The 13,226-nt window shown below is 41.2% G+C and overlaps 2 protein-coding genes across 8 annotated transcripts in view; both read left to right on the forward strand.

Annotated features, from left to right (window-relative positions):
* Nucleotides 1–542: 542 nt before the first annotated feature.
* kcnj14 (potassium inwardly rectifying channel subfamily J member 14) lies at nucleotides 543–9,445 on the forward strand. The gene is made up of 3 exons (XM_012865727.3): nucleotides 543–2,251; nucleotides 3,762–4,079; nucleotides 5,206–9,445. Exons 1-3 carry the CDS (start codon nucleotides 1,202–1,204, stop codon nucleotides 5,419–5,421), a joined length of 1,584 nt encoding a protein of 527 aa, XP_012721181.2. The 5' UTR covers nucleotides 543–1,201; the 3' UTR covers nucleotides 5,422–9,445.
* Nucleotides 9,446–10,224: 779 nt separating this feature from the next.
* Nucleotides 10,225–13,226, forward strand: part of myh14 (myosin, heavy chain 14, non-muscle) — a 47,298-nt gene continuing 44,296 nt past the window's right edge. For all 7 annotated transcript variants that reach the window (XM_036134599.1, XM_036134628.1, XM_036134608.1 and 4 more), the window contains exon 1: nucleotides 10,225–10,405. The gene's annotated coding sequence lies outside the window, so the exon portion shown is untranslated. The remainder of the gene's footprint in view (nucleotides 10,406–13,226) is intronic.

The raw sequence follows: 13,226 nt of genomic DNA on the forward strand, positions 1-13,226 counted from the left end.
TAAAATTATTGGTATCTCTGGAGCTAGATCATAGTAATCTTTCCCTGTTGTTTTTTTTCCCCCCACACTTATCTTTTGTCAGGTGTTTTCTGGGATTTCCCAGTCATTATGCGGTTTTGTAATGAGGTACGTCTGTTCTGAGGTGCTATCTCCTGCAGGTGATGGTTAAAAGTAGAAACATTAGCGTTAATATTTTGCAACGAAACAACCAGTACATTAAAAACTTTCAGTGTCCACCAGTCAGATCTGTGGCCTTTTGGAAAGTAAACATGAACTAGTTAAAACATTGACATAATCAAATAAGGAATGATATACAATATATTACTATTAAAGTTGAAGTGATCTTCCTTGTTATCAGTTTATGAAAATAGTTAAAGTTGCTACACTTTTAGCTTTCATGGCTTGTATATCTTTGTTTATGATGACACATTCACTCTAAAACTGAACTTTCATCCTGCTGTATCTTTTTTTGCCTCGTGCTGATTCCAAGTGGATGTAAATCTGGAAAGATCTTTGATTGTAAGAATTTGCATGTTTTTTTGTTTTGTTTTTTTAACCTCTGCATGTTAGGATTTCTTCAGTTGTTTGTTCAAACACAAGTTGATTAGATTTGATTTGTTTTTGTACTTATAGGAATTATTATGCAATGTATGCTGTTATGAGCTGGATGATCTTAAAATGCTTCTATCTGCATTACCCGGCTGCAGTGCAGTCACAGTTTATATTCTTCATCAAATGATGCCTGCTCAAGACCTCAAGACTTTTTTTTTTTTTTTTGTTTTAAAATATAATTTAATGAGTCCTGCATGCTCTTGTGTTGCATCCTGAGGTCAGTGCTCCCCTGCAACGCCCTGAATGAACTGCTGCATGAGAAGCAATTGCAAAATAGGGATTCCTTGGCTTGCTTATGTCCACCTTCACTTTAGATTACCGATTTTTTTAGATTGGGCCTGTCATTGAATATATCTAAAGTTACACAAGAGCCCACTTTTTTCTGTATAACCTCATAAGTAAATACCCTGGAAAACCAAACAACCGGTTGTGGAGGATGAAACAGGAGCCTGTTTGGGTTGTCCGTCTCTGTTTGGACCTACAGCGAGCTCCTTTTTTAAGAAAGACTGAAGGACTTTGTTGGTGAAATCGTTAATAAATAAACTGACTGTGTCAAGCCAGACTGAGAAATACAAAGATTTTCCTGCAGATGATGGGAGCGGCACGTGTCAAACGCCGCTTCAGTGCTGTGGTAGATGGGCCAGTGGAGGAGGAGGAGGTCATGAGGCTAGCACAAAGTGCGAGGGCAGAGGAGGGCCCGACAGGGTCAGGAAGCCCAACCAGCTCCTCTCCGGTCCATGTCCTCAATGGCAAAGCTCTACCTCTTCAGAGCAACACCAACAATGCACGGAGGCAGAGTGCTATTGGCGGGCCAGCCGGAGGAGACGCAGAGGCAGAAATCAAAGTGAGAGCAGGAGAAATTTGCCTAGATCCGAGGAATACCAAAGGTGGTAGTGAAGGTGGCAGAAGGGATGGATGTTCTTCATCAGACCAGGATTCCCTCTCTTCCCCCTCCACTACCAGCCGGAGACGCAGCAGGCGCTGTAACCGCCGGCCCAGGCAACGCTTTGTGGGCAAGGACGGACGCTGCAACGTCACCTTCGTCAACATGAGCGAAAGGGGCCAGCGGTACCTCAGCGACCTTTTCACCACGTGCGTGGACATACGCTGGCGTTGGATGCTGGTCATCTTCACGCTCTCCTTTATTCTGTCCTGGCTTCTCTTTGGTTTTGCCTTCTGGCTCATTGCCTCTGTGCATGGGGACCTCTCCATTCAGCTAACCCCCAGCTCCGGTTCTTCTCCTGGATCAGGAGAATCCGGCTCCGGAGGAGAGTTTGATAGAGACAAGGCGATAGAGGAGCCGTGCTTCCTCCAGGTCAACAGCTTCATGGCAGCCTTCCTGTTCTCCCTGGAGACGCAGACATCCATCGGTTACGGATTCAGAAGCGTGACCGAAGAATGTCCCCTGGCGGTGTTGGCGGTCGTTTTGCAGTGCATCGTGGGCTGCATTATTGACGCCTTCATCATCGGGGCAGTCATGGCCAAGATTGCCAAGCCCAAGAAGCGCAACGAGACTCTGGTGTTCTCTGAGACTGCGGTGGTGGCGCTAAGAGACGGAAAACTCTGCATGATGTGGAGGGTGGGAAACCTACGGAAGAGCCACCTGGTTGAGGCGCATGTCAGAGCACAACTACTGAAGGTAAGCAGAGAAAAGATTAATTATGAAAACTGAACAAGGACCGTTTTGTATGAAAAGACAAATCAAAAAAGGTGAACTTAATAAAAGATGGGTTAAATGGAAAAATGATGCAACAGAGAGTGATATAAAGGAGGTAGAGAGAGAGAGAGTCCCTAGACCATCTGGCTTGTATTCTGCCAGGCCCAGTTAATGAGAGTTTTTTTTATTTCCCTCTGGGGTTTGAAAGATTTACCACGGATTAACTTGCCTACAATTCTTTTAACTGAGAGCCACTGTCCTTGATCATCCCGTTTCCCCTTGTAACTCTTAAATATTTGGGGTAGGTGATTGTTTTTTAACACAAATTTACCTTCTATGGGTTAAAGTAAAAAATGCTTACTATTATCCAATGTTTTCTCACCACCATTGCTTTGTGTGACTGCATGTCGTTGCCCTCCAGATATTCCTGAGGTACAGAATCTGCAGAGAACAGACACTATTTATCTATTTCAGTAAAAAACAAAAAACATAATGGTCCAAATGGGGCAGATTCTGCATTGCAAGGATCAAAGAAATACACCTTTATGGGCCAGACCTACATATTTTCTCATGGCAAGGGCTGGATGAGAGATAAACCTCTGGTTTGGCAGTGTGACTAAATACATGTATTTAAAATCCAGCTTAACACGATAGGCTCCTTTTCGCTCCTCCGCTGGGTGTTGCTGACTCGGTCGGCTGCATTTCTCCTCCTTGATTTCTAATGTTGCGCATGCGCAATGTTGTACTTCCAGTCACGAGGTGTTGTTAGGATAAATATACAAATAAGAAATTTATTTGATGTAAAAATAAAGTATAAAACTATAATAAGCCAACGGGGCACAATAATTTAATCGGAAAACACGAACCTGAGTCAGCTACTGGTTAAGAAATGTGTTATACTACGTGACTAGGCCTCTTTAAAGCCAAGATTCCAGATGTTTAAAAATCTTTGGAGAAAAGGTGTTTCTGATAAGATTATTTTTGATGGCTGAGGAGAAATTTGTCCTATCCACCCCTTTACTTCCAGGGCATGCACACTTATTTCCTGTATAGATTATTATTCTAGCAATAGTGCTCATTATGTCCTTTTTCTATTGGGATATTTCCCACAACACACATGCCCACTAAAAATGTATTTTTTGTCAAGAAAACAATCACTTTACTATTTACAGCCAAAGAGTGACAGGCTTTAAGGCCTGTTCTACAACAGATGTTTCTATAAATCATCATCCTCATATGGTGGCACCTTTCTCTTTTCAAGGGACCAACACCAAAGGCTCAGTTTTTTTGTCTGAAAGGCAAATTATTGGCTATGAAAAAGAAAGGAAAGGCTTTGTGTGATGTATTTACATGCAATAATGAAATTAAGCTTTTCCTGTTCTAAAATATAATAATATTCAGCCATTTGGAAAATGTGCTTCAATGTGAAGTATAAGAAGGAGTAATGCATTAAAAAGCATACATTTTCTTTCTTTACCTAAATCTGTTCCAGCCCAGGATGACCCCAGAGGGGGAATACCTGCCGCTCGACAATGCAGACATCAACGTGGGTTTCGATACTGGCACCGACCGCATCTTTTTGGTCTCTCCGGTGACAATAGTGCACGAAATCAACGAAGAATCGCCTTTTTTTGAGATTGACAAAAAAGCCTTGAAGAGCGACTCTGAATTGGAGGTGGTGGTCATACTTGAGGGAATGGTGGAGGCCACATCAATGACGACGCAGTGCCGCAGCTCCTATCTGGCATCTGAGATACTCTGGGGACACCGTTTTGAACCCGTGCTGTTTGAGAAGCGAGACGGCTACCAGGTCAGAAAGGAGAACCAAAGAGTTGGCTTTTAGAAGTGTTGTGTCTGTACCCCTGATAACGATTTGAAAAAAAAAAAAAGAAAAACTTTATTTATATCTTGTTTAAATCTTCAAAAAAATCCCAAGAACCTTGTTGTGGTGCGGCATCATAGGCTTTTTTTTTTATTTGAGGATATTTTAAATAAGAAAAGCCACATCAACGCAGACATAAAAATCACTATCTTCCATGTGCACCTTATTTCCCAGACCTGAAGTCTATAGAAAATCTGTGGGGTGAGCTGAAAAAAAAAATACTAAAAAGATGGGGTGGGACTCCTGATGGTCCAAAGAGATGTGCAATGAGGAACGGTCAACACTGCAAAAACGGATCTAAGAATAAGTAAAATGTTTTTGTCCTATATTTGAGCAGGTAAATAAGATTATCTGCCAATGGAATGAGTATTTTCACCCCTGAAATAAGATAATTAGATATATTGCACTTGAAAAAAAGATGATGGAGATTAATTTTTCCTATTTTAAGTGCAAAAATCTTATTCTATTGGCAGAACCTGGTCAAATCAAGGAAAAATACACAAATTTTAAGAACATTTTTCCTTTTTTTAGTTCCGTTTTTGCAGTGAAAGTTCTGTCTTTTGGGATACTCAAACCTTTTTAAGTATTATGAGAGAAGAGTAAGTGCTTTCTTATTGGCAAAGTACCAACAGCCATGGCACCAATGAGTGTGGCACTAATTATTTCATAAAACAATAATTGTTTCCTAACATGGGATTTTTGTCCCAATGAAATAAATGTACTGAATCCATATGTGTCCCGCATTTTTCAGAGTTAGAGTATCCCACTGCAGTAATAACACTTTTCACACATCTACTATGATGAGCAGATTTTTGTGGAGGTGCTGTATTGATGGAGGAGATGTATTTTTGTTTCCTAAACTTTTTTTAAAAAAAAAAAAGGTTTGTTGATGCCATGAATGTTCCACATTCCCCAATCTTGGCACTGCCCACTTTGGTGGCATTTTTAAAAATTTGTCTGGGGGCAGGGTTATGCTTTTACGGCAGGATGAGTTCAACTTTAACACTATTAAATTTGGATCAAACTAAGAAAATCTCTTTTTTTTTTTTTCTAGGTCGACTATTCATTTTTTCATCGGACCTACGAAATTCCAAATACGCCGTCATGCAGCGCCAAAGAGCTGGCTGAGCAGCGGTACAGTGGAAGCTCACGCTCGTCCTTTTGTTATGAGAATGAGGTGGCGCTGGAGCTGGCCTCCCCAGATGAGGAACCGGGTCAAGACCAGGAGAGCTCTTCCCAACTCACCCGAATACCATCCTTGGAAGCATGAAGAGTAACGGGCCGCTAAAAAGACAAGACGCCCAGCTTTAGAGGGCAACAGGAAAAGATAGAGAGTTAGGCAAGTTTATTTGGGCAGATCAAGAGAAGAGGGACAATTACGTTATCTTTCACAGAGGTTGTTAATTGTTAGATTTACATGGGAATCCCAGTGTGGCTAAAGACTAGAGAGAGGAAGAAGTTAGTGAGGCGTTTGGGGGGTTTGGTCACAGATCTGATCTAGTTGTCTGATTGGTCCTGGCAGTCTTTCACAACCATTACAAACTTCAATCAAGTCTCACATCTGGCCCATCACTACCACAGCACTGTTATTGGACCCTGATCCCTGATCAGAAGGATGTGCAGCAGCGCCGCCTGCTGGCCACAACTTGCCTCTGCCTCTCAGCGATTCTGACCTGGAGAAATGTTTGACTTTTCCTCCAGCTGCTGCTGTGTAATGATGAGTTTGTTGTTACTCAGGAATGTATTTTCAAAACTATGCTGACTTATCACTTCAGTATTTTGCTTTCTAATGGTAAGTATTGTCAGTGTCCTTTCTGTAAGGCTGAAGAACGGGTACTTTGGTATTTGAACAGGGATCCTCACTGCAGGAACATGGTAACAAGGAGAAACTGTTGGAAACCAGCAGCAGTTTCCAACAGTTTCTCCTTTTTGAGTGTAGTGCATATTTTTTGTTTGTTTTTGGCTTGTGATAAGGTTATTGGGTTGTAATGTTTGTGCTGAATTTACTTCTTTATTTAAGCAAAGTCTATTGTAAGGTTTTGAACACAGCCGGAGAGATGATATTGACGGTTTCCAGATAATCTGTTAATGTTGCAATTTTCTCGCACTAATATCTTCAGTGTCCTATTATGTGTTATGTCAGCGAAACCATCTGTTCATTGTAATTCTCTGTCATATTTGGAAAATGTGCTAAGTGAGTAATGGGATTGTAATTTTGGAAGTGTTTTAAAACTTGCTGGTCTGAATTTGACATAAAAGGACTTGCTTAAAATGCGAGAGACTTCAACCTCAGAAAAAAAAATCATAGCTCAGATGCACTGAGTGGGACAGATTATATGATGATTGCGAGATTTTAGTGGTTTGCTGTTTTTTGCATCCCCAAAAGACTGTCTTCTATTTGCACAAGTGGACTGAAACACCATATTCACAGGATGTTATTCTATTTTAATCTTAATAAATTGTGTAATCGGTAAGACATTACAAATGCTTTCTCTGTTGAAACGTGGTGCCTTCAGAACAGAGCTGTAATGTAACCACAGCCTGTTCATCAGCAGCTTTTTATTTCATGTTTTGTGCTTAAAGTGATATATTTGTGGCGTCCATTTTCTTCAAAAGGATTGTTTTTTTGTTGGTATGTGGTTACTTTTGAAAACTTGCAATGCAATCTGAACACACAAAATCATATGCCCTTTTTCAAATTATGCTCAAAAATTTTAATTTCCAGGTTTCAAAATGAAAGTAATCCTCTGAAATGCCCCCTGGAGTTGGAACAGCAAACTGGGAAGTCAGATGTTTCTCTACAACTAAACTAAACTAAATCCAATATGGCTGCCATGCATGCAAGATGTAGTGAAACAAGCACAAATAAGGAGTTTGTTTGGGCTTCTAACAGTTAGTAACTTGTTTAATCAGTCCCTCACGTGATACTGCATGATCTTCTGGTGTTGCATGGTGGAATAGTTGTTCGCAATATCGCCCTGCAAGAAGGTTTATAGAGTTTGCGTGTTCTCCCTATGCATGAGCTCTCACTGGGTCCAAAAAATATGCATGTCATGTTCTTTTCTTATTGGTAAGTGTGTGTACATGTTTTTATTTATTTATTTTGTCAGTGTTTCTCTGTGTTGCTTCTGGGATAGATTGGTGACTGGTTCAGGGCCCACTACGCCACCTTGCAACCCTGCACAGAAAAGCGAGTATGCAGAACTGATGTTCCTTTAGTGTTAGAATGCAGTAAAGGCTGCAATTTTATTGAAAATGTAATGAACTGTTAGTGGCAGGTAGTATTTAGCCAGGGCTCTTAGCTCAACTCTTGGCAATCTCCTCTGATTTTCTACCTTGCTGGAGGAACAATGCCACATTTGAAATTCCTTAAAGCTGGAATTTGTGTTTAGGAATTACGTAACATCTGAGTTAATCTTGCTTTTGTTTGAAGTTGGTAAACCAGTGATGTTTTGCAAATTCCTCTAATGCCACTAGTCACAGTGTGCTTCTTTCTATTATATGCATTGAAACACAAAGGAACTGCACAAGTTAATGTCATACAATAATATGTGTGCTGGTGGTTTAATGACATGCAAGCCTTCAGAAGTACAAATACAGTTTATTCCTGCAATTTGTACTGTGTGTGCACAGCAGCCTTGCTGTATCTAACCGTTGAGTGTGAAAGCCAGAGTTATGACTTCAGGGGGTGTTGCATTTGATAATTCATTTTTCTGACTTGTGACCTGGTAATCCTGTCTCTTGAGTACAACACAACTTGAATGTGGTGTCCTTCCAAGTCCCGATTTCAGAGGTAAATGGAACGCACCATTGCTGCTAATCCATTCCGCAGCTGAGCACGTACACCATGGCCACACACTGAATGTATAAGAAGCTTTGTTCTTTTATTGTAGACAACAGTAGATGCACTTTCTAGTTATTTTTTTAAAAGGACAATAAATATTTGGGCTAATTTTACTCTAGTATAAGTTATTGTGAATCCCACAGCCAAAGTTGTTAAATGTTTTGAGTGTAATTCAGCGTGAATGGAAGCAACATTTATAGTCACCCAAATTGGCCTGGCCAACGCGTAACCTGTGATTTTGTTCTTTGAGTTTTGTTGAAAAGTAAAATGTTAAGGCCTGCATCGTCAGCTTACAGCTAGAAAAGGATTCATACGCAGAGCAGAACTGAGCAGATCAGACAGGAAGAACGGGAACTGGACCGGACACAGAATAGTAATCAGGCAGGGAAACTAAGGAGGGTGGCAGACAACGGAGGCAACGGAAGAATCTGACAACTGGACAGCTTATATACAGGGGAGAAAAGTGGAGAAAGATATGGCAACACAGATGGGAGTGATCAGGTGGAAAAGTGAGACACCTGAGAGCAATAAAGGCAGAGGCAACTGAGGCAAGGAGAGTAATAGGCAGAATGAGAGAAATCAAACAGAGAATATATGAAAAATACAAAGAACAAGAATGAACTAAGAAGCCAAATGAACCAAAATGGCTACAACTAGAAAACAGAAACAGCAGAGACTTAAAAGAAACCCAAAAACTCAAACACCAAAGGCTCATGACATATACGACATATTAAGCTCTGCAATGGTACAATATCTTTGCGAAATCTGACATTGTGCAAAAGCTTTGTAGCATGAAGAGGAAGTGTGTTATTAACTAGTGACATTTTGTTCGTTACAGACAGTGGTAATACTGAGCCAAAGGTACTGTTTCCTTTGCTGTTCTTCTTCATAGTGTCCATGTCCTATTAATAGCATCACTGGCGGCTCCTGTCATTCACCCTGCCTCCACCGCCACCAAATGTAACTTGAACCTAAAGCACCATCACTTTTGAACTTCAAAGAAACAGCATTTGTATGTGATTTACTGCTCACAATACTGGTCAGCACATTGCGATATATAACTGCATAATACGCTGTAATGCTATCATTTTTTGTAAACTAAGGGAAGAAAAAGAAATTGAATGTTTTAGAGATGTTTTTACTGTTTTAGCAATGAGAATTCTGAATTTTACTTTGTACTTTTAGAGTGGCCTCAGGCACAGAGCACTCCCAAATAAAACACAACTGTTTTATTGAACAAAGAAAGGAAACTGATACAACGGCAATACTTTTGTTTGTGTGTTTGTTTGTTTTATTTTTCTGGTTGCTTTCTTCACGTTGTTAGATTACAGAGACCTTTAAGCACATTCAAGAAGTAGCACTGCTGTGTATGACTGATACAAGAATTATCTGGATTTTGTTTATCTTTGTAATTAATAATTATGCATAATTATTATGCACGTTTGAAGTTAAAGGAATAAACTAACGTTCAAATGCTTGTTTGCTTTTCATTGCATTATCAAAGTGTTGTTCGTTGCAACAGATTGGATTGTATGCGATTATAAATAACCTTTCACTGAATTTATTTCTTCTTTTTTTAAGTGTTCATAACCTTCCCAATCAACAGCTGGGGCAAAAAAATAGGATTTATTTTTCTAGGAGTAGGGTGAGCAGATGAAAATATTTAGTAAACAGCTTCGGACCATGTCACTGCAGAGAGGCAACATTCAGTCGGATTTTCAAGGTTGATCTGAGTCACGCGCCTGGGGTCAGATGCCAATCAAACGGTCTCTGCCGTTTTCTTTAATGAAAATATTAAAATCAGATCCAGGATCAGTGACTGCGGACCTCGCTGCCACAGAATGGTAAACAAAGAGCGCGCAAATCCCCCCCACCCCTCCTCCCACTGAAAGCGCGAGAGCACCACACGGCACCTGCTGCGCTGCCCTGCTACAACACTCCGGTTGGCTAGCCCACACGTCACTCACACCTAACCCCGCCCATCGCCTTTCACCCATTGGCTGACAACGGAGCAGTCAGCGCTGACGACAATTCGATTGGTCACCACAACCGTTGGCTGCCCGTTTCAGGGCGGAGAGCTGCCGCCGCATTCATGAGGCGGGCGCGCGGCTGAGCTAAAGCCGTTCATTGGACGCCTGTCACTGTTAAACCAGTCTGCTCGCACCCGGTTGGTCCACCGCCAGGAAGCAGTCGCCGGGGGCTGAAGCCGTCGTCGTCGCCCTCAACGCTGTCCACTCTATCCCCGTCGCGGAGAGTGTGCGGCTCCGCTCACAGAGCAATGCGATGATAAAAACCGCATATGCGGTAAGGCTACACACCTACCAGGGCAGGGACATATCCACGAAACCGCCTCACTCCGTTTTCTTCTCATACCGCGAGCCTTATCCACTACTCTCATCGGAACCCGAAGGTGAGACGTTTAATTACCTTTTTTTTTTACCCTAATCCAAGTCGTAAGTAGCCGGGGCAATATCCTTTAAACGTCTCCTATTTCAGCGGAGCTGGCTAACCTCGCTCAGTTAGTAGATGTGAGCTCAGAGCCTAAACATGAAACGTTAGGGCGGCCGAGGAGGTTGGTGTTGGTTTTAAAATGCCCTCTGTTTAATCTTAGAAGCTCGACCTATATATTAATAGGCCGTGGCCGCATTGATTTGTCACCCCAACGTATGAATAAAACGATAGTAATAAAGATCGCGGGTGAAAATGGATGCTTTTGTCAACCGTGAGCTGGAGATGTTTCGTGTCTCTTCCTCCCAAAGGTGCGGTTTTCTCTTCCCTAGTTCTGCGTCTGTGTTCGGAATAACGCCGGGTTATTTATAGGGTCCACGCCGCATCTGTGTGCCTCTGCAGCCCGGCCTCTGTAATCATCACAGCCGGCGGCTTCATCATGTCTGTCACCTCTCCTCGGTGTCTCTTTTATATTTATATACTGAAAAAATAATTTTAAAAAAATAATAATTTACCCCACTTCTCATCAAAGCTGAGAAGAAGGGGTGGGGGAAAAAAGGCGTTTCCATGCAGCTCCACCGATGCCACCTTTTTTTTTTTTTTTTTTTTTTTTTAGATATCCACATATTAATTAACCCGCAGGAAGAGAGAGAGAAAAAGAGAGAGAGGGGAGGTGGACCCCCGCAGTGGATGACCTCAGTTCAAACTCGGTGGGGGTATTGTCTGTGGGCTGCTTTATTATGGCGTGTTGCTATGGAGGAGGGCAGTCAGGTTTTTTGGCAACTCCAGCTGCTGCTGCAGGAGTTTGCTGCTCAGTCCACGCTGTACTGCGACAGCCTGAGGTCTATCTATATGTCTGTGTGTGTGAGAGTGTCCTTTAGGAGGAGGATGAGACGTTGCAGCTAAGTGGCAGGTAATGCAAAGTCCTCCGCTGTGATTGCTGATAAAGCTGAGAGAGAGCACTGACTTTGTGTTCAGATTATTTAGTGACTCATTTAGGCTCTGCCTTTCACTTTGTGATGCCATCGGTGGCTGTGTTGCCTTGTTTTGTCATGGTATGTGTCTAACAGGCATGGGCTGGTATGAAAGTCTGAAATTCTCACCCGCATGATAACCCTGGTTAAAAAAAAAAAAAAAAACTACCAAATTTACAAGGAGAATAAAAAAGAACAAAAGAAAGAAAAGCTCGACTTATTCCGACTGTTGCTGTTACTATTTAAAATCATGATTATGACAGTCAAAAAGGTTAAAAACCAGGCACGGGCTGGAATGACAACCTTGCGTTAAAAACAAAGAATAAAATAAAATAAATTACTCCTGCTGCCATAATAATATAACAAACAATTACAATTGGGTTATCTGTTATGATACGTTGATTAAAGGGGAAAAAAAGAACAATAAACTGAGTTATCTATCTATCTATCTATCTATCTATCTATCTATCTATCTATCTATCTATCTATCTATCTATCTATCTATCTATCTATCTATCTATCTATCTATCTATCTATCTATCTATCTATCTATCTATCTATCTATCTATCTATCTATAATAATATGATATAAATTATAAAGTAATACATGTATAACAAGCTACCTGGTGACCAGAAATATTTCCAAAACAGCCACATTTGTCTTTGTAGTAGGAGAGGGGAAGGGCAGCAAACCCCATTCAGCCAGCTGACTGGCAGTGCACAGCGACATTCCAGGGAGGAGCAGCCATTGTTTACCCTACGCTTCAAGCAGCCGGGGAGAACCTCTCACCTAAAGAACGTTAACCCGGAGACGTGCGACTGAATTCCTTTTATGGTTTTGATACAGTGACTATTAGGCTACCTGGTATGCTTTGATATCAGCAACCGGGCCCTGCCTGTGATAAAAAAAAACACCTGCTAAATCAGGTCATAGAGAGATCACAATCACACCTTCCTCCCTTGATCGGTTCTAATTGGTCAAGGGAAAAATCAGATTTTTTGTTTCTTTTTTTGCATAGACTGCATCAAAAGTAATTTCTACGAGACCTGCAAGATGCACTCTAATACACTTTTAGTAAAGTATAAAAATAAAGATTCAGGACATGTGCTGTGATGCATACATGAGGACAGTCTTGCCATCCTTTTATGTCTGTTGGATTCAAAACTGACCTTGTCAAACAAGTTGCAGTGCATATTTTTGGTAATTTTTTTATGTATAATAGCCTTTGGAAAAAACAACCTGGAATTAATCAAAATCGAAATCAGACGTTGGAAGAAAACTGGAAATTCGTATCGTCCAGCAAAAGCCTGATCTTTGGATCTCTTTGTATTAGCAGTGTTAAAAAACTTGCACAGGAGATTTTCAACTGGTGACCAGAGTCTACCAGCTTTTTGGTCCAGATTGGTGACAGGTTGGTCTTTCATTTTAAAAATCTGCAAGCTAAGCGCTAATAGCCCACGCTAACAGCAACATTCTTCAGTGAGGAAGTTGTTACTGTAGAAAGACTTGAAGTTAGCAACTTTCTCTGCAAGCAAGTTGTAAGGAGAGGAAAAAGGAAGAACTACAAAAAAATTTACAATCTGGCCCGCAGTCGACTGCTTATACAGACATGCTCATTATAGTTTACCGACTTATCAGAAAAGCAATATCTTTAATAGAACTGATGGCATCTTTGCCCTTCGAGTGAGCAGCAACAGGTGGAGGGCGGTTCAATAGGCGTGTCTAACGATGATCTTTTCACAACGTTCTAAAAAGTGGTTTAAATATATGACGAGGAAGCCTGTAAGCAGACTGAGAGCTTTGGGACT

The sequence above is a fragment of the Fundulus heteroclitus genome, chromosome 3, assembly GCF_011125445.2.
Source record: "Fundulus heteroclitus isolate FHET01 chromosome 3, MU-UCD_Fhet_4.1, whole genome shotgun sequence".
Taxonomy (NCBI): domain Eukaryota; kingdom Metazoa; phylum Chordata; class Actinopteri; order Cyprinodontiformes; family Fundulidae; genus Fundulus; species Fundulus heteroclitus.